Source organism: Morone saxatilis, unplaced genomic scaffold, assembly GCF_004916995.1.
Source record: "Morone saxatilis isolate NCDOM2014 unplaced genomic scaffold, NCSU_SB_2.0 Contig7, whole genome shotgun sequence".
Classification (NCBI taxonomy): domain Eukaryota; kingdom Metazoa; phylum Chordata; class Actinopteri; family Moronidae; genus Morone; species Morone saxatilis.
The window spans coordinates 11,526,902-11,546,378 of NW_023340246.1; the positions used below are offsets into that span (position 1 = coordinate 11,526,902).

Below are 19,477 nucleotides of genomic sequence, written 5' to 3' on the forward strand. Positions count from 1 at the left end.
CTCAAATTATTCTCAAGATTTTCCAGTTGCCTTTTAAAAGCCGTCTCTTGTCCCTCCCTCCTGTCTTTATGATGCAGACATGCAGTTTGTATTTTCTACCTGGTACTGCGAGCGCTGGACACAGTGGAGGACGACATGAGCATTCCTCTGGATAAGAAGGTCCCCATGCTGAACGATTTCCACACCTACCTGTACCAGGACGAGTGGTGCTTCACTGAGAGCCAGGAGAAAGACCGGCAGGTTCTGGAGGATTTCCCCACGGTCAGTAGCACTGCATGCTGGTACATAGAAGGGCAGTAAGCAGGTTCATTAGGCTCTCCAGGCTTAATTTACTGACGTAGTCCCTTTTTAAATGACAGATTTACACAATAAAATGCCATTTTAATTACAAAGTTTAGTACATTTCTATGTGATAGAAAAGTCTTCAATAAAATCTTCGTCACTCAAATTGAAGATTGTCATAAATCATTAACTGTAATCTTCATGTGTGCCAATCCAGATATCCTTGGAATTCAGAAACCTCGCTCAGGAGTACAGAGACGTCATCTCAGACATCTGCCACCGTATGGGAGTGGGAATGGCTGAATTCCTGGAAAAGAAAGTGGGATCCATGAAGGAGTGGGACCTGGTAAACAATAGCCCTGTGTTACCATTATGTGAGGATAACAGCAGAAATGTTAGACATATTAGGAGTATAACAGGAGCATGTGTTTAAATGGCAACTAGAAATGGATTTAGACTTAAATTTGTAAAAACACAAACAGATGTGTGGCAGTGTTTATAGTGCCTTATACTGAACATAATATTAGAGATGACCAAACAGATTGAAGCAGAGACAGTATTGTTTTGTCTTTGGCTTGGAGGAAAATGATCTTATTGACGTGTATCTTTGCCTGTGACAGTTTGGAAGTTATGTGAGTTTTGAAAACCAGAAATATTAGCAAACAGCAAGCTAACCTTTGACTTATTGGTACTGATTGTCAACCTTGTGCACAGTAATCATGTGACAATTTCACTTAAGTTGCAGTTTCATTCTCTCTTAATATTTTCAGTCATTCTGGTAGCTTAATTTTTATGAAGTCTTACCACACAACTTCAAAATCAAACCTTTGGATATTACAGTGACATTCTATAAAGTCTTGTTTTATCTTCTGTGCAGTATTGCCACTTTGTGGCCGGGCTTGTCGGTATCGGTCTGTCTCAGCTGTTCTCTGCGTCCAAGCTGGAGGACCCCGAGGTGGGCCGGGACACGGAGCTGGCCAACTCCATGGGCCTGTTCCTCCAGAAGACTAACATCATCCGAGACTATCTAGAGGACACACAAGAGGGACGTGCCTTCTGGCCACAAGAGGTAATATCGCGCTGTGAGCTTATTTGTTTTACCTCGTTTGCTTGTGTGTCTGACCCACAGTTACAGAGTATGATAGTTCAAGAAAATACTGAACTTTAACATTTACTCACATTTTATCAGCAGAATATTTAGATTTTGCACACAGACTTTATGCAGCATGGAGACTTGTGTCACACAAGTCTAACATAGATAGTGTCTCTTTAAAACAGTTAAAATATATATAGATTTTTGTTGTCATAGTTATTGTTTGCTATTTGAGTAATCATCCAAGTTATGCGTCTTTTACAATTGCCATTTTGTTACTGTTGACGAGGGAGACATTTCGACATGCATTGCTCATATTGCTGAATAAATAACGACATATGTGATGTGTTAATATCTTGTGTCCTCTGTGTGCCTGCGCAGGCTTGGAGTCAGTTTGCCGGTCGTCTGGAGGACTTGGCCCAGCCAGAGAAGCTGGAGTCGGCTCTCTCCTGTCTCAACCTGCTCGTCACCGATGCTCTGCGACACGTCCCGGATGTTATCGCCTACCTGTCCCGCCTGCGCAACCAGAGCGTCTTCAATTTCTGTGCCATTCCACAGGTACACACTGATTTATTACTTACTGGATTCCAGCGATTTAGGGTTTTAATGTGATTTGTATGACATGGTATTTGAACAGCACAGATTTTAGTGTAATGTTCAGATTTTTTCCACTTGACCTACATGTTAATCTTCTCTTGGCCAGGTGATGGCTATAGCTACACTATCGACATGCTACAACAACCCCATGGTGTTCCAGGGAGTAGTGAAGATCAGAAAGGGACAGGCGGTCACACTCATGATGGAAGCCACCAACATGAGAGCAGTGCAAACCATCATCGGCCAGTACAGCCAGGAGGTGGGTGTATTTTTGTGTTCGCTCTCTTACTTCCACCACATTGCCGCACTTTAACACAAAACAATCTCCCTCTCTGCAGATTTTACAGAAGGTCTCCCTCACTGACCCTTCACGGGACAAGACCCTGCACATCCTGGCTCTGATCCGAGAGAAGTCCGCCCTGTCACAGTCCAGCCTCCCCTCTAGAACCCACCACCTGTCGCCCATGTACCTGTCTGCCGCCATGCTGCTCGCCGCCCTAAGCTGGCAGTACCTCAGCACCACTGCAGCGCAGGCACAGGGCACAGGCGACATGCAGGGACAGTGAACCCATTTAAGCTAACCTTTCCTGGGGCCCACAGACTCAGAAAAAGCCTCTCTGCTTGCTCTGGAGGTCCGGTTCTCCTCTGACTAAAGGAATCTGAAACACTTCTTCCCACTTTACCCTCTTACCCTCTGGCCATTACAGGACCATGGACATATTTAGACTGTGGAGGGGTTCTGGTAGCAGGTTGATCTCATTAGGTTGTTTGATTGTGATTTTTAGTCCATCCTGCATCTGGATCAGTTATTTACACACAGTGTTGTGTGGTTTTATTCACCAGCATAAATGGCAAATTGAAACAATTCAGGGCGTTTTGTTGTTTGACGTTTATGTTGATTGTGTTCTTTTTTTTGTTTTTAGTTTGATTTGTTTTAAACATTTTGACCCTTTGAATTGAGTGAAATTATTCAGCATATTTGAATATTTCAAGAGAGAAATTGATCAAATTAATTCATTATTTTGTCATTAAAATTAATAATAACTGTCTTCCTTAAAGTGTGTTAATATAGTGAAATGCACAATATGTGACTACCCATTTCAGGATTTGAGGGGAACATTGTCACCAAACTCAATTAAAGGGGACCTATTATTTCCAGCTCTATTTTTATTCTAGGACACCACTTGAGTAGCTTTAATAGTTTCTGGTCTTCCCTCTGGCCTTCGGGCTGCCCTGCTTCAATTTTTCGTTATTTACAGTTTCCTGATGGATTGATAGCAGTGAGCTACTTAAGCCGCTAACTGCTGCTAACTGTACCTGCTGTTCAGTAGTTAATTGTGCAACTAGTAGTCTTATTAGCTGACTCAGACTGCCCAGACTGGAAGCTCAGAGCACCAGGGGAGTGTTTAACGTTACGTCTCTAGCACAGGAACTTTGAACCGCCTGCGGTGGTGCCTCAAGCTCCAAGTACGTTAGCAGTTAGCAGCAGTTAGCAGTTGGCTACTTTAGCAGTAAGTAATGCTAAATGTCCATCAGTAAACAACGTAAATCACAGAGTAACCAGAGGACATCGGAGAGAGAAACAGAAAACATTGAACTTTCCCTCACAACCAAAAAAGCATTTTCTGCAAGACAAAAACTTGATATGCGGCTAGCTGACATCAGCCTGTTGCACAGTGGAAAAAATAGTTTTCGCTCAATCTGTTTGCTCACAGGGAATAACTTAACATATTAACCTCATTATCTGACATTCTAACATGATATATATATATAACAGAAAATAAGGGAAATCATATAATAGGAAGCATAATAGGACCCCTTTAAGTTTGTATTTGATTTTGTAGCAAATTTTCTTTTTTTTTTTTTCCATGTCTAGCTTACAGGAGAAACTCAAATGAACTGTTACACCAGTGTACTTTCCAGTAGACACACTGTCTGTTAGCATAGACGACAGCATCCACTCACACTTTATGTCTATTTTCTATTTCAACTCTGTGTCCTTAGGAAAATAAATAGGACAAAAAGAACAGACAGTGCAATTTCAAGGTAGTTTTGACTATTTAAATGATTATGGGAGAGAAAATGTAATTTCTAATACATTTGATGTCTGAAAGAAATGCATATTGAGACTGCTAGCTAAAGTGTCCTTAATGCAGCTTTGGTGAGTAGAAAGGCTAGCACAGAGTAACCTTGTACAGAACCAAAGGAGAGCTACAAACATTGCTATGTAATGTGAAAGTTTGATTTGTACATATTTGAACAAATAAACAGATGAAGTAAAAGAATGTAAACAATCTCAATGGTGATTGTGCCTATAACACACATTTTTTAAAGCCTGTTGATAAAAGAGATTCCAGACTGTAAAGTTATATTCTTATATTTTCCAGCAGAGGTTCATATATTGTGCCGGCTTTGTTTTTGTTTATATTTCTGAATATGTGTACATCATATTTATTAAGCATAATAATCAAAAAGAAAGATTTTTATCTAAGTTAATAATAATGGTAAGTTGCTTTCTCTTAATCATTGCCAGGTCATAATTTTAAGACCTGTCAACCTTTGGAAAGCCATTTTGTTAGTCACATGAGATTTGTACTGACGATGCATTCGTTACACAGACATGTGATTCCATAACTTGCAGCTTGTAAAAAGGAGAGTACAGTAGAAGAAGTTGAAATTACTGGTGTTTTGTTCATTAGGAGGAAGGAGTTGCTCAGAATAAACGTCCATCGAAACAACTGCAACACAGGTAAAAGCCAACAGAGATTCAGCTGAAATTCTATTTTTAAATATAAATATAGACAATATATAATCTAAATAATTAAATCTATATTTTTAAAGTTTTATAATTATAGTTGTTGTTCGCAGTTTTAATCCTTTTAAAGTGGTTTTAACTAGGCAGTTGTCAAAATTAAAATATTTGATCATGTATGTATTCGAAAAAGTAGTTAGTAGTTAAAAAACAACTATATTTAGTTAATTCAGATGTCAGTCAAGAAATGTAGGCTAAAATAATTTCAACATTTTGAGAAGATGCTGCAGTAGGATTACAGAAATGATGAATTACACTGTCATTGTCTCGTCATCTGTTTTGCAGGATGCATCCACTCGCCCTCCTCTGTGTAATTGTGACAGTCTCTGTCACCTGGGCCCGGCCTCACCTCCCTCTGCTCTCCTCAGAGATGATCGACTTTATTAACAAGGCCAACACCACTTGGACGGTGAGCCCATCTTAATTGTCCAGTCTATATTTTTGGGTATTTACTGGTCAGATTGCTGATGTGGTTGTGAATGTTGTGATTCTTGTAATTTTAACTTCCCTACTTTTGCTCCAGGCTGGGCAGAACTTCCATAATGTTGATATCAGCTATGTGAAGGGACTATGTGGGACTATACTGAAGGGACCCAAGCTTCCAGAGGTGTAAGTTTAAACAGTGCACCGGCCCTTCCATATAAGGGTGTGTTTGCATGGATTTATGTGTGTGTGACAGGTGACAGTCAGCAGGTTTATCTTATCTGCAGTGCTCAGTGACTGTCTTCTCTTGTCCAGGGTTCACAATATTGAAGGCATAAAGCTTCCAGACAGCTTTGACCCACGCCAGCAGTGGCCCAACTGTCCCACAATCCAACAGATCAGAGATCAAGGATCCTGTGGGTCCTGCTGGGTAAGACAGACCAACAACATATAGTAGTAATAGAATCAGCACTCTTTCCTCAATTAGGGAAATGTTGCTCAGTCGGGGGGAACCAAAAGATAAATTAAGTGGATTTTAGAAACCACAACCTTGTTCTCAATCCACTGTCCCCTTTTTTATTTCCCACAGGCCTTTGGGGCAGCTGAGGCGATATCTGACAGGTTGTGTATACACAACGGTGGTAAGATCTCTTTGGAGATCTCCGCTGAAGATCTACTGTCCTGCTGTGATGAATGTGGCATGGGGTGAGCATCTGTGCAGCAAAATGAGTGTACTCCGAATCTGTTAAAAGGACACTGAACAACACTTGTGTTTTTATTTTTCTGTGGATGCAGCTGCTTTGGTGGTTTTCCCTCTGCTGCCTGGGAGTTCTGGGCAAAGAAAGGGCTTGTGACAGGAGGCCTGTATGGCTCCAAAGTCGGTAAGTGTGAACTGAAATGGGTTCATAAAGCTTTTCATGAAGCTATTAAAGGAAGTATTTAAGGTGTGAACTGAGACTGACGGTGTGTGTGACAGGCTGCCGACCCTACAGCATCGCTCCCTGTGAGCATCACGTAAATGGTACTCGTCCTCCGTGTCAGGGTGAACAGGACACTCCAAAGTGTGAGGAGCAGTGCATTGATGGATACTCACCATCCTATCAGAAGGACAAACACTTTGGTACAGACCTCTAAAATGATCTATTCTCCTCCCTACTTTTCTGATATGCCTTGTCTTGCTTCTAGCTGTGATGTTAATGCGTTGATGTTCTGTGTCTCCCTCTGCAGGTAGACGCACGTACAATGTCCCGTCCCAGCAGGAGCAAATCATGACCGAGCTGTACAAGAACGGGCCTGTGGAGGCAGCTTTCTCTGTATATGCAGATTTTCTGCAGTACAAGACTGGTGAGGCTACAACTCTGCTGTATATTAAACACTTTAAATGTACTACAAGGAGTTCTTAACTCAATGTTTAATACTGATACCTCTATATAACCTACATGAGCACACAAAAACATCAGAGAGAAGATTGGCTATTTCTTTATGGTTATTCTTAACGCCTGCCTTACTGTATTTTACAAGAAAAGAAACAACTACTAATTACTTTTGTAACTTTTGTAAGATTTTTGTTTCTTTTCGTTCTTTTATTGTCTTGGGACCTCTCGCATTTAGGTCCCAGGTTGGGAATTACATTTTTGGCAGCTGACTCTTAAATCTTGGATGCTGGAGAAGTAACTGTGTTAAAATGTGAATAACTGTTGTCATTTAAGCCGTGTGTTATTGCACTCAATGTTACTCTACTGTAGGTGTGTACCAGCATGTGACAGGGGAGATGCTGGGTGGTCATGCCATCAAGCTCCTCGGCTGGGGAGAGGAGAATGGGACGCCCTACTGGCTGGCTGCGAACTCCTGGAACAGTGACTGGGGAGATAAAGGTACAACAAAATCAGGGTTGGGGGCCATAAGTGCAGAACAAACTTTTGTCACATAATCTGGCAATATTGGGAGTGATATGGTAAAGTAGTGTCAGCCTTAAATGGTGTTTTTTGTGTCTCCTCATTTTAGGTTTCTTCAAGATCAAGCGTGGAACTGATGAGTGTGGCATTGAGTCAGAGGTGGTTACAGGAATCCCACTCTAGCTTAAATGAGTCCTTGGTTGCAAACGATCATCAAATAAAGTCAATTAAGAAAGATTAAAATTGAGATTTTATAATAGAGATTTCATGTAACCAAAAGGGAATAAATTGCACAACATGGTGAAACAAGAACTTTTGTGCTAGTGTATTTATTGTTTTAAATACATCATTATGTTGATCACCAGGTTTAATTTTTCTGATGAACTATACAATATTTTTTACTGCTATCTGTGGTAAAAGCAAGTTAAGAGTTACCTAAAAACGCTCAGGACTGCTATGTGACACTTTACATGTCATATGGAGATGTTATTTTTTGTGTTATGGCGTTTGTGTGTGTGTGTGTGTGTACTTTACACTTCTAATCCACTACATTTAGAAACATTGTACTTTTTACTCCACTATACTCCACCACTTTATTTGAAAACTTTAGTTACAAGTTACTTTGCAGATTAAGATTATTAATACAAAATATAAATAAACTAGTAAATTATGATATATTATATAGATTAAGCAGTATATAAAGGGATTACAATAACCCCCACATGCAACATTAAAGTGATGTACACATTAATACATCACTAATTAAAATCCAGTAATATACTATATATAATTCTGAAATGGGCCTTACTGCATAATGAGTAGGCTACTTTTACTTTTGATACTTAAATTTGATGTTAATATTCTTATACTTTTACTTAAGTAAGTATTTTTAATTACATATTTTTTTAAGTAAAATACTCTATACTTCTTCTTCTACCACTGGTTTCAACATGGCAGATGTGGACAGAGGCGCTCACTCTGCTTCCATCCCTGGGAACAAAGCATGGAAGTGTTGTGCTTTTATGAGAAGAAATTATAGGAGACAATGCACCTAACTACCATGAACTCTAAAGAAGAAGAGGAAGATGACTCCTATGCAAAGGTAGACCTGAATGAACCTGTTAGGGGTTAAAAATGAGCAGAGGACCTTACACACCAACCCCCAACCTAGTGTATCTTTCCCACAAAACAACAAAACTGGAATGCCACCTTGCCCCGGATGTGCTGCAAGTCAGTTGGATTGTGATAATTTAAGTGAACAGAAATGTGTTCATGAATATGCACCATGTAAAAATCTGAAATATTATAGGTATTAAAACTAGATTTGATTCAGGGACGCTAAGGCCTCAAAAATATCTAAACATTAAGAGCCACATTTACCATATTCTTTTTTTTATCGTGTTTTAGTTTAGTTAGTTTAGTTCAATTTTAATATGACTTAAATGAGTCTACTATAACGTAAACTATGGGACTTAAAAAGAAGAGGCTATACTTCAGGAAAATATACAAATAAACTATAATAACAACAGTGACCTTGGTAAAGTGGTACCTTACAAACAACAGAAGGTGGCGGAAATGCGCCTAATACGCATGTGGCCGGCGCATGCGTATTAGTTAACTTCCGCGTTCCTCTTCCAACACTCAAACACTGGCATGAAGCAGGAAGTAGCCGCTCTTGGAGAAAACACCGCTGAATAAAAGCCTGCAGGTGGATACCGAACATCGTCAGAGCTAATGGGAGGAGTGGCTCTAGGACATCTTTAACATTAGCTGGTGGTGATGAAGGCAGGTTGTCGGACACTAACACACTGTTTGTCCGTTGTCTGTCCCGTTGTGTCGGCTAACGAGTCATTTAGAGGTTAGCGCTCTGCACTGTAGCCAGACACACCACAGACATGCTTATATCACATTTGGAGCTATGGACAACTTGTTGGGAGTGTGTTTCCAGACCTTATACGGTGTTCATCTGCTCCCTCACGGCCGCATTGTACTGTCTGTGGGGCCGCAAGTGTCAGGTCAGTCACTGCGGTCAGGGCTAGGTAATACTGACTGCACTAAAGGCTATATCCACGTGTGTGTGTGTGTGTGTGTGTGTGTTTTATGGTATTTATTCTTTTGTTTCTTATAGTAATCTATTTTTTATTATTCTTTCGTATGGTGTTTTATTTTAGTCATATTTTATTCAAATTTGTATTTGATTCTGCTCAATTTTACATTTTTTTTGCATTGTATTTTGCTTATTATTATTATTATTATTATACTTTTTCTTATTTAATCAATTTGTAGTTCATCTTATCTATTGTATTTTATTGTATTTTTCAATATTGCCATTTTTTACTTAATAATAAGTTTTTGATGTTCATGCAGTACAGAGCTGGACATGATTTACATGATTTAAACCAGCACAATCCTGTGAATCTTTATGAAAATATATAATAACATTGGTATATTTGCATGGTTTGGATACCAAATGTTAATCTAATGTGTACAGTAACATTTGTTCTACAAAACTAAGGGCACTTTAATACAGACTTCATTAATACAATAATGTTTGGGCCTGCAAGTAGGTTATTTGCTTTAACACTTAATCATGATCCCTATTTAGCATTAATGAGGAGCATATGAACACTTCTGAGGTTGTTTAAACACACTATGATACAGTCATAAGGAAATTTAGGGACATTTGTAAGTGTTTGTATTTGTCAACAACAACTATAACTATCATATTAAGCATCAATTTATTATTTTTATTTACAATTTAATAAAATAATAATAATAAAAAAAGTTTCGCTTAGGAGTACAAATGGGGACAGATTACATCATAAAAAGATACCAAAACAAGAAAGGGTAAAGGGTAGAAATTCCAAGATAAGTATGCCTTGCAGCTTCCTGTGTGTGGGAAGGAAAAGACTTTACCCAGCTCTGTTTGGGTGGTTGAGACCATGAGGAGAACTTTCCCTCATATCTAGTGTTATAGTCAGCAACTGGTGCATAAAGCGGAAATAAATGCTTAATAACATCATTTAACATCATAGAAAAACAATATATGCAGTTACTTATAAACATACTTATATACATATATCTATACATCCACTATAAATACCTATATAATCTGCTGATTACTTTTTTAATTACTGTAATAGATTTTTTGGTTAGTCTATCAAATGTAAAAGAAAAAGACCAGCAGTCCCAAAACCAGTCCCGAAGATATTCAGTTGACAATGATACAAAACACGAAATCTTTACACCTGACAAGCTGGAATCTGCAAATGTTTGGCATTACAACAAAATATATATACATTTCCTGTCTGTTGAAGTCATGAGGTTTTCATTTGAGGCTCCATAACTGTCACACTGTCTACTCTTCTAATGCTCCCCTAACCCCATCCTTCTTGATTTGCATGAATTCCTGTCTACTTACAGGCTCCTCTTTGTTCATACTTTGTCTTTTTTTTTCTCTTTCCCCTCCAGACTCCAGGCTTAATTTCTAGCAAGGCTTTTAGCGCATTCCTTCACAAGCACTGTCCTTTGGTGGCTGAGCGCTTCAGTCCCACTCCATGGTGCTGGGGAGGCCGGCTTCAGACTGTGGTCTGTGCCCTCTTCAAGTCCAGACTCCCTGTCACTTATCGCAAGTAGGATGAACCTCCTGCATGAGTTCCCTTTGTTGTCATCTTACTATCTTAGTACAGTATTTATATATTTCTTAAGGAAAGTCCTGTCTACAGGATTCTCCTATAAGAACATCAAGGTTATGTGGATGAAATAACTCTTAATCTTAAACCCACAGAATGGCAAAATGGTATTTTTGTGTTGTTAATGTACTAGTAATCCTCCCTTCATCCCTCAGTGAGCTGATCCATACTGTTGATGGTGGTCAGATCTCTCTGGACTGGGTGGACAATCAGGCCAGTGCAACCTACACAGAATCCTCTACCCGTCCCACGGTACTGATCCTCCCAGGCCTGACCGGGAACAGCCAGGCGGCCTATGTGCTCCATATTGTTAGCCAGGTCACTCGCCGCGGCTACAGGTCCGTTGTGCTCCTCACCCGGCCCCTGTCTGAAATGATGAAATTCTTCATCTGTGTGCAAAAATGAGAAGTGAAATGTAAACACAAATTTAAATGTCCAGTAGCTGCTGTAGTTGTTTTCATCGACATTTTCTCTTTTAGATGTGTGGTCTTCAACAACAGAGGTGCTGGAGGGGAAGAGTTGTTGGTAAGTACAGTAATTACATTACATTTGTTTACAGTTTCTGACCTTTTATCCGTGTCACACTGAATTGTGAAATTTCCTGTGTCGTTCTGTCATTTCAACCGACTCTGTTTGCGAAGTAGCTTCACAAATTAGAGTTTGCACTTTTATCCTTCTCTATCAATCTGCAGGGAGCACTATTTTCCGCAGTCTTGGGTGATTGTAGCTGGGTCTCATTCTAAAAGCTAAAACTGTCTTGGTTTTAAAAGCATGATTGTTATTCTGATTCCCCAAGATTTTCTCAAACAGATCAATGGTTGGTGTGTATTTTGAGATTTAGGCATCAGGTGTTTTTTTTCTTCTTATTTGATTTGCCCAATTGGGGACCTTATTGAATAAGGCTTACTGAGAGCAAGTCTCTCCTCATGCTACTGCCCAATAATCTGCAAATTCGGTATGAAGTTGAAAATAAATTAAAGTATCGTAAAATAAAATATCTATCTGTGTCACAATGGGCAAATAAATAAAGATGTTACTGCTGCTTTTTCCAAAAAATGTCGCAGGATAAGACTGGATATTCAGTTTTTTTGTTATTGTCAATAAATCCTGTGTAAAGACAAAAACAAACAATGAATTGAACAGTTATTGTCAAGTGTATCCTAAGCCTGATGTGCTTTATATATTTCTATGTGCCATATAGCTCCATTGTTTTTAAAAACACTCCATGAGCCACACTGTTGCACTGGGTAACATGTTCCTTCACAAGTATAACCATGGGCACTGTTTATTTTTAGTCAAACGTATGGTCTACAAGAAATACACTATTTAACCTAATTTAAATAAGGTTTTTTTCCAGCTGTTTTAGGAAATTACTAGAACTACATATGTGTGTCCCACTGTTAAAGATTTACATCTTCAGTAGGAACACATGGATTTTAAATACCACATACAGAAATAGGAAAGTAGTGCAAAACTATCTCAGACAATGTTGGTTTCGGTCTTTTCATTAGATTTGTTGACAATATAAGAAATGTCGAGTAATGCCAGCTGTAGTATATACAGCAGTTCAAACACAAATTCTGGACTGAGCACAACATGTAATGCCCCTCCTCTGCTAATTTCAGACACCTGTCACCTACTCTGGAGCTAATACCTCAGATCTTGAGCGTGTGGTTCACCATGTCAAAGGACTTTACCCACATGCCCCTGTGCTTGGTGCTGGTTTTTCTTTTGGAGGGTGAGTTGGTGTAGGGTGTAATGGTTTCCAACTGCTTGCATTTCTCTAAACACGTTAGCAATGGTCAGATTTATCCTGGCTTTGTTTCCTTTCTCGGTCTTCCCTTTAGTTACTACCTTTTTGTGGAAAGTTCTGTTTTTTTTCCTCTTCTTTCACCCTGTGCAGCATGTTATTGTTAAACTACCTGGCCCGTAAGCGCACAGAGTCAGGGATGGTGGCAGGTTTCACCATCTCTGTCCCCTGGGATGCCCTGAAGTCTGCCGCCTCAGTGGAAGAACCACTCAACTGGCTGCTCTTCAACAAATACCTCACGAATGGCCTGTGTCGTGCTGTTATCAGGTCAGATAAGTTGCAGTTTCACAAAATTCTTGAATTTAAAGTAACAATTCGGTATTGTGGACTTTTTTTTTTTTTTTTTACAGGAACAGGAAGGTTCTGGAGAAAGTGGGGGACATTGACCATGTCTTAAAGGTTTGGCCCGTTCCTTACATTTACTTTTCCGTCATAGTTTCTTTTTCTTTATCTCTTCCTTTATGTGTTATTATCTTCAGAATCAGAAATACTTTAATAATCTCAGGGGGAAATTATTTTCGTTACAAGACTCCAGGTATATAAGCAACATCTTCCCTCTCTGTTCGCATTTTTATTTCATTTCATTTCATTCCTCTCTTCTAGGCACAGACAATCCGTGAGTTTGACGAGCGCTTCACCATTTTGCAGTTTGGTTATAAATCTTGTACAGACTATTACCGCGATGCCAGCCCAGACAAAAAGCTCCCCAGTACAGCCGTGCCCATCTTGTGTCTCAACGCTGCTGATGACCCCCTGTCTCCCCAAAATGGTGAGTATACAACAGGAAAAGATGGACAGGCGTACAGTTTTTGATGTAACTTTTCATTAACTGACACTTCAGTGTGAAGTCTGTGCCTGGTTTCATGATTGGATGTGTTATCTGCAGAATATTATTTAGAATCCTTTTGTTAAAAATGGTGCTGAGCATTAGAGAATCCCTGCACTGCACAGACAGTTGCTTTTGTAGGAGGACACAGACTACTGGAATCATTATAACTATTGTTAGGAGCATTTGTGTGAATGCTGGAAGAATTCACAACATATATTCTTCTGGAAGAAACTCTTTGATGTTTTCTTGTGTGCCGTGGTTAATATTTCAGTCTACTACAAAAGATGTTTTTGATTTTTTCAATGTATTTCCCGCACAGCCTTCCCGTTGACCATAGTCCAGGGCCTGCCCAATGTTGCTCTGTTGTTGACAGCACATGGTGGACACATCGCCTTCCTGCAGGGTTTGTTTCCCTTTGGTGAGACCTACATGGAGCGCCTGTTCGGTCAGTTTGTTCAAGCCGTCTTTGAACACCCGACTGACATCAAAAAAGCCTGTGGCATTAAGGAGGAGAAGATGAGCTAATTGTTTTTCACACCGTCACTCGTTTTGTACTCTGAACCTGACATAATATGAGAATGACTGCTAGCTGTAAAGACTATGATCCACTGGCATCTTGGCAACAATTCCAAAAATGCACTGCTTAGCTTTGCATGCTGTTATCTTACCACAGAAGTCGGCTTTTCACCGAGAATGACAGCTGTATTGTACAATCATATGACCTTACTGCAAATAAGCTAATCTACCTCCTCATTGTCTCAGGTTCTCTTTTAAATGAGCAATCTAAGAATATTTTAAAAAAAAAAAGTCATGAATTCATTTTTATAAGAATTCAAGAAATCCTCCAGCCAATTGATAACTTAATGCCTAATATTGTATTTACACAAAAATAATATATGGATTAGTTTTTCTTTTTAAATTATTTGTCAATAGAATGTAAATAGCTTTTCCCCCTCCTCCTCTCCGTCCCAACTTCACATGAAGCACTGTAGCATGAGTTGGAAATAAAACGCACAAATAGACCTTGAAAGAAAACACCTAGGATTTTAGGTGCAGTTATAAAATGTGATTTAAATAGGAATTAATTGAATATAAAAGATAGAACAGTAGTATTGTCCTATTGATATTGTTTTGCCTCATATGCTACGTTGATTTTGAAGTGTGTAACATACCTTATACTACCCATGTTTTAGCCCTGCATGCATACTTGACATACAATCTGTCAATGCATACCAGACTCTTGAGGTAATCCAGCAAATAGCAATACAGAAGAAATATACATATCTGCCTTGAAGAAAAAAGACTTCTATAATTGCAAAATACATTTATAATCTGACAGATTTTTAAAACAAAATTTTGAGTATTATATGCTTGAATATGCTTTTTCAGTAGACTTCATTGCATTGTAAATTATGCAGTTCATCAGAGGTAAAAGAGCTAACACTCACTGAAAACCAGTAAATCTAGGTGTGTTACTTTAGGTATTTGTACCTGGTGTTCTAAAATAATAATTATTTAATAGCGAGTGCTTCTGAATTCATGTCTGTTGCAATCTGCCTTTTTTTGTCACTGAAACATTGTTAGAGGAATGGGCGCTAGATAAAATAATGTCTATAGTGTGTGTATTGTGACCACTTTTAGTCCACATGATAATTATTTGGTGTGTAGATGTAGATATAGGAGGGCATTTCTCTTGAAATGTAATGACTAATTTGAAGTATTTGTAGGACCAGGTCTGTATGTGTGTACACTGAATGTATTTTAAAATCGGTAGAGAATATGCTAAATGTCTTATCATGTGTATCACCAACAGTGCACTGATGATACAAACACATGTATTATGCCAATTCCAAGGTATTGCAGAATGAATGTTTGACTTGACCCATAATGGGAAATGCTATCAACTGTGGCCCAAGAACATGAACGTTAAAGATTAAGATTATAGTAGCAAATGTTGTGAATTGCTGTGTTATTGAATTTATTTGCTCATGATTTCTTTGCAGATGTTTACTACATTCACTTTCCTTTAATTGCTGTGTATTTATTGAAAAAAAAAATTTGTTTTGTTTTACTTCTGTGTAAGATGTAACCACAACTTTGGGCATTATGAACCATCTATTCTGTCTTCGGTAACTGAATTATACTTGAATTAAAGAATGAAGATGAAAGAAGACACATTTGAATTTCTGTTGGTGATTTTACTTCGGGAATAAAATAAACTCATTCTTATCAGTGGCTGTGGTCAATAGCGACACATAATTCAGTCCTGGGTTTAATGGAAAAATGTCATAACACATGCAGGCACCGAGTTCCCTCCGGTTCCACAGCTGAAATCCAAGCCGTTTTATCTCTGAGTGGTGGGGTCATTAATGTCGTTGATTAACCAGCCAGACTATCAATAATTAACTGTGAACAATAAAGGCCCACGCCCTCTGTCACAATGCTAACCCTTCAGCCTCATTTAGATTCATTCAGTGACGCTGCGGCCTGGAAAACATCCAGTGGCGTGTGGAAAAATAGAAACCTAATGAAGTAGACACTTAAGTTTGGCAGATATAATCTAAGAATTGTCCCAGTTGCCCTCAGCTTTGATCATTTCCCTCAACTCTGGCTGTCAGTTATGTGTGTGACTCTCAGAGGAAAAGCATCCAGCATGATCATATTATAAAGAGACTATCTTCGAAAAACTAGTTATTTTTCATGAGTGTACAAAAATATCAAGGTAGAAGAAAGGATTAGAGAAAATATATAAAGTGTGCTTTGTGGTTGTGCGCTTCTCATATTGTCTTCATATCACTTCCCCTTTCTGTCATCTTTTATAGTGACTTTCTCATTGTTTACTCAATGCCTCCACTTTCATTTCTTTGTCATCTGTCTTCTACGTCAGCAGGAAATAAATCACTGCTAAATGTCCCAAAGTCACAAATTAGTCTTGCAGCTGTTTTATTTTTTAAGTTGAAAAAAACAACAACAACACTTCACACAGCTTCATTTTAAGAGACAACCAATTAAAAGGAATGAAATCCCAGAAAATAAGACTCTGCTTTTATTTTATTTAGCAGCCGAGCATTATTTTTACACCCCAACTTCAGCTTTCTCTACAGTCCATCCTCCTCCTCCTCCTCCTCCTCCTCCTCCCCCTCCTCCCCCCCTCTTCCTCCTCCTCCTCTTCCTCCTGCCTCCTCTACCTGGTGTGATGGGAGGAGCCTCAGGTTATCGTTAATGATTCAACACCAGAGCTGCTGAGATTGACAGATAGAGAAAGAGGAGGAAAGATTGAGAGTGAGAGATAGCTGGAGAGAAGTAAAAATAGTGAAAGCAGTAGAGCAGACATGGAAATGTAAGCTAAGAAAGTGTGCAGCGGAAAGAAAAAGAAGAAGTAATGCCAGAGAGGTTGCAGACTGCATGTTTGTATCTGCTCAGGTGTGTCCAGTCTGTAGACAGTCTGGGGGTCAAGCAGAAATTGAACACACAGCGAATACTTGAAGAGAGGATCTTGTGAGCAGTTCAGGGTGATTATTTGGCTCCTATGATCCATGCGGCCTTTATAGGCTGGAGAGACATTCATCTTCCCTCCTGATCCACACACAGCCAGCAGGTGAGTGGGACTCTGTCTACACATTACATGTCATTGTGTCTTTCAGAGTTGGGTGTCTGCAGGGTTTGTTTCCCTTTGGTGAGAGCTGTCTGCCTTTAGAGGATCCTAAAGGCATTTAGACTGCATTTAAGTCTGTGCTCTGGATGCATATTTCATCACATGACTCAAGGTGTTTAAAGTACAGATTCCCAACTTTACAGACTCATGAACAGCAAAATATTCCTTTTTAATGGCTTCACTTTTTGAGGCATTACAGTTATTCCATGAAGTAAACTATCATAATTGGCATGTGCTGGAAAAAAAACCCTAATATCCAGTGAAAGGGGGCATCTTGAACACACCACTAGACCAGACGCATGTTCTCTACAGGTTTCTATTACAGAGCATCTTATGAGAATTCAGCTGTTACACTTGGCGATGAATTAGTAATGAGGCAGTATGGAGTGTACAGTATGCTGTCTGTATCAGTATAATGGTGATCAGCCCAGCATCATGTTCCTGCTGTGCAGCTGAAAAGCAGACAGAAATACACCCCCTTTTTTTGGTTGTCCAATTTCCCGTTTTCTCCAGGAATCATTTACTGGATGAATCACTGCTTATGTGAATGTTGTTGGCTTCCAGAGATAATTAATCATTGTTACAAATATGTGTCAAACTTAATAGACTTTAGGAGATATGGCTTTTTTTTTACTGTTTATCTGACATGGCTGAAAATACACCTGAAGTATTTCAGACTTTTGCATTGTCCATTGCATCACATAAATAATAAAATAAATGAATAAAACAGCTCATACACAACCAGCAGCATGCAGCTACTTATGTCATCACTGTTTGAACTCCAGCTGTCCTGGGCTGAAAGCGCAGAGATAAACAAACAGTGGTTTTCCTTCATTAAATGTTGACCAGCAGGTATTAAAGGTTATCATCCCAATCTGCCCCAGTTGTCCTTTATAGCTGCGAGTTCCTAGAAAGCTTACAAATTGTATTTGTGCCCAGCTCTGTCTGTGTGTATGTGACGGGTTAATAAAAAACACCTCAAGGCAAATTTGACCTGCTAGTATTGTGCAACATGTAGTGACAGATTTTTTGTCACCATTATGTCCCTTGTAAAATTTTAATGACCACCAAGCTTGGTCTTTCCTGCAACACAGGCTTGTTGACTCCTGGCACTGCCACTGCAATGTGTCGTGCGTTGGACTGGATTATAACACTGTTGAATCATCGGTGTGATGGAAAATATCATATACACTTTAGGTGACTGGGAATGTTCTTATCCAGTATCACCTTCAGTCCAGACTTGCATCAAAGAAACAACCCTCTTTGATAGTGGAACGGCTATGTCCCCTTTCACAGTTTGTTGGTATATTGCTCAGTGACTTTATGATTCGCTTTAACATCACGTCTAATCTCAGAGATGTCCAATGTTCAGGGTGAGGCTGCGGTAACTGGGGTCACGTGATGAGCACAGTGATCACAGGCAAACAGCTTCAGGCTCAACCAGAGCGGATGTGTGTGTGTTTAGGATATTGGTCGGGTAACCATTGCCTTATGTTTGTAATGATTGTAATGTTTGGCCTGTCAATAGAGACATAAACATCTTCCCATTATCAGCAAAATTAAAATGGCTGGGACGCCTTGTTATCAGGGCTTTTGTTAACAGATATCTCTATCAGATCTGGTGTGTAGTTAAAGTTACAATCCTTAAGATTTCAGTCCTGGTTGATTTGGCGACACCTGTGGTCACTGGTGGTAACAGCAAAAAAAACACTCCTGGAACATGAGAGCAACTGGTGTATTTGTATGAGGTGCAGAAAAAAAAGGTCAGGCAACAATGATTTATCCATCATTCTGTGAGCAACCGTGATCTGATTTTATGCTGCACACAGCATGAGTCTGCGAACAGCAGGCCACAGGGAGTTGGTTACCTCTCTGAGAAGTTGGAGGTGTGCAGCTCTTCATCTAAATGTTTACTGTAACTGCTCCTTCCTGTTTCAGTACTCCCTGCTATATTTCCAACTAACTGCTTGCTGAATATGACCGTAGACGCATTTTTGATTAATGATAGCGGTCAGTGCTACTCTTACTGACAAACACATTGCATTTGCTACTTCATAATAAAAGTCAGCTCATGCCAGTTAAAAGCTTTTAATGTAAAGCTGAAGCAGCAGGAAATGTTCGGTTTGCATTAGAAGTAACATAATTTTTTCCCTGAATGTCGCCCTCGTTAACTGTATACGTATAAGTAGTGGGCAGATCGTCTGAGTCTGTGAAGTGAAGGTAATGGCCAGCGGGGGCAGCTCCATGGGCTATACAAAAGAAGTCCAATAGTATGGAGTCTTATGGGGAAATGACCCAACTTCTCACTTTCTTAATGAATTTATGGTCTCACTCACTAGTCTTCCGGAAGTCTATGGAAGTCTTCTTTCATATAGCATGATGTTCATTT

At 39.3% G+C, this 19,477-nt stretch overlaps 4 protein-coding genes across 5 annotated transcripts in view; all 4 read left to right on the plus strand.

Moving 5' to 3' along the window:
- The window catches only part of fdft1 (farnesyl-diphosphate farnesyltransferase 1), a 5,776-nt gene extending 1,522 nt beyond the window's left edge, over positions 1–4,254 (plus strand). Inside the window, exons 2-7 of the mRNA XM_035678714.1 lie at positions 78–261; positions 500–628; positions 1,160–1,351; positions 1,757–1,933; positions 2,079–2,231; positions 2,311–4,254. Coding sequence (XP_035534607.1) covers positions 78–261; positions 500–628; positions 1,160–1,351; positions 1,757–1,933; positions 2,079–2,231; positions 2,311–2,538 — 1,063 coding nt within the window. The 3' untranslated portion in view covers positions 2,539–4,254. The remainder of the gene's footprint in view (positions 1–77; positions 262–499; positions 629–1,159; positions 1,352–1,756; positions 1,934–2,078; positions 2,232–2,310) is intronic.
- A 368-nt stretch (positions 4,255–4,622) lies between these two features.
- On the plus strand, positions 4,623–7,408 carry ctsbb (cathepsin Bb). Its single transcript, XM_035678821.1, has 10 exons — positions 4,623–4,721; positions 5,070–5,193; positions 5,308–5,393; positions 5,523–5,637; positions 5,797–5,912; positions 6,003–6,088; positions 6,184–6,327; positions 6,435–6,551; positions 6,953–7,081; positions 7,212–7,408. The coding sequence occupies exons 2-10, from the start codon at positions 5,071–5,073 to the stop codon at positions 7,283–7,285; spliced, it is 990 nt and encodes a 329-aa protein (XP_035534714.1). The 5' UTR covers positions 4,623–4,721; position 5,070; the 3' UTR covers positions 7,286–7,408.
- Positions 7,409–8,743: 1,335 nt separating this feature from the next.
- Positions 8,744–15,606, plus strand: LOC118340880 (phospholipase ABHD3-like). 2 transcript variants are annotated; one of them, XM_035679035.1, is made up of 9 exons: positions 8,744–9,117; positions 10,574–10,734; positions 10,950–11,132; positions 11,274–11,319; positions 12,420–12,532; positions 12,698–12,871; positions 12,955–13,003; positions 13,208–13,373; positions 13,753–15,606. In XM_035679035.1, the coding sequence occupies exons 1-9, from the start codon at positions 8,998–9,000 to the stop codon at positions 13,956–13,958; spliced, it is 1,218 nt and encodes a 405-aa protein (XP_035534928.1). In that variant the 5' UTR covers positions 8,744–8,997; the 3' UTR covers positions 13,959–15,606. The 2 variants fall into 2 exon arrangements, with proteins under 2 accessions (XP_035534928.1, XP_035534930.1); XM_035679037.1 differs by having other exon boundaries at positions 8,744–8,887.
- A 1,076-nt stretch (positions 15,607–16,682) lies between these two features.
- prkg3 (protein kinase cGMP-dependent 3) overlaps positions 16,683–19,477 on the plus strand; it is a 13,522-nt gene continuing 10,727 nt past the window's right edge. Inside the window, exon 1 of the mRNA XM_035678276.1 lies at positions 16,683–17,031. The gene's annotated coding sequence lies outside the window, so the exon portion shown is untranslated. The remainder of the gene's footprint in view (positions 17,032–19,477) is intronic.

Bases quoted from the DNA above. Each gene is read 5' to 3' on its own strand.
- ctsbb (XM_035678821.1), top strand. From the start codon at position 5,071: ATGCATCCACTCGCCCTCCTCTGTGTAATTGTGACAGTCTCTGTCACC. The intron at 6,328-6,434 runs GTACAGACCTCT...CTCCCTCTGCAG, and splicing joins TCAGAAGGACAAACACTTTG to GTAGACGCACGTACAATGTC. The intron at 7,082-7,211 runs GTACAACAAAAT...TCCTCATTTTAG, and splicing joins CAGTGACTGGGGAGATAAAG to GTTTCTTCAAGATCAAGCGT.
- LOC118340880 (XM_035679035.1), top strand. From the start codon at position 8,998: ATGCTTATATCACATTTGGAGCTATGGACAACTTGTTGGGAGTGTGTT. The intron at 12,533-12,697 runs GTGAGTTGGTGT...CACCCTGTGCAG, and splicing joins GCTGGTTTTTCTTTTGGAGG to CATGTTATTGTTAAACTACC. The intron at 12,872-12,954 runs GTCAGATAAGTT...TTTTTTTTACAG, and splicing joins CTGTGTCGTGCTGTTATCAG to GAACAGGAAGGTTCTGGAGA.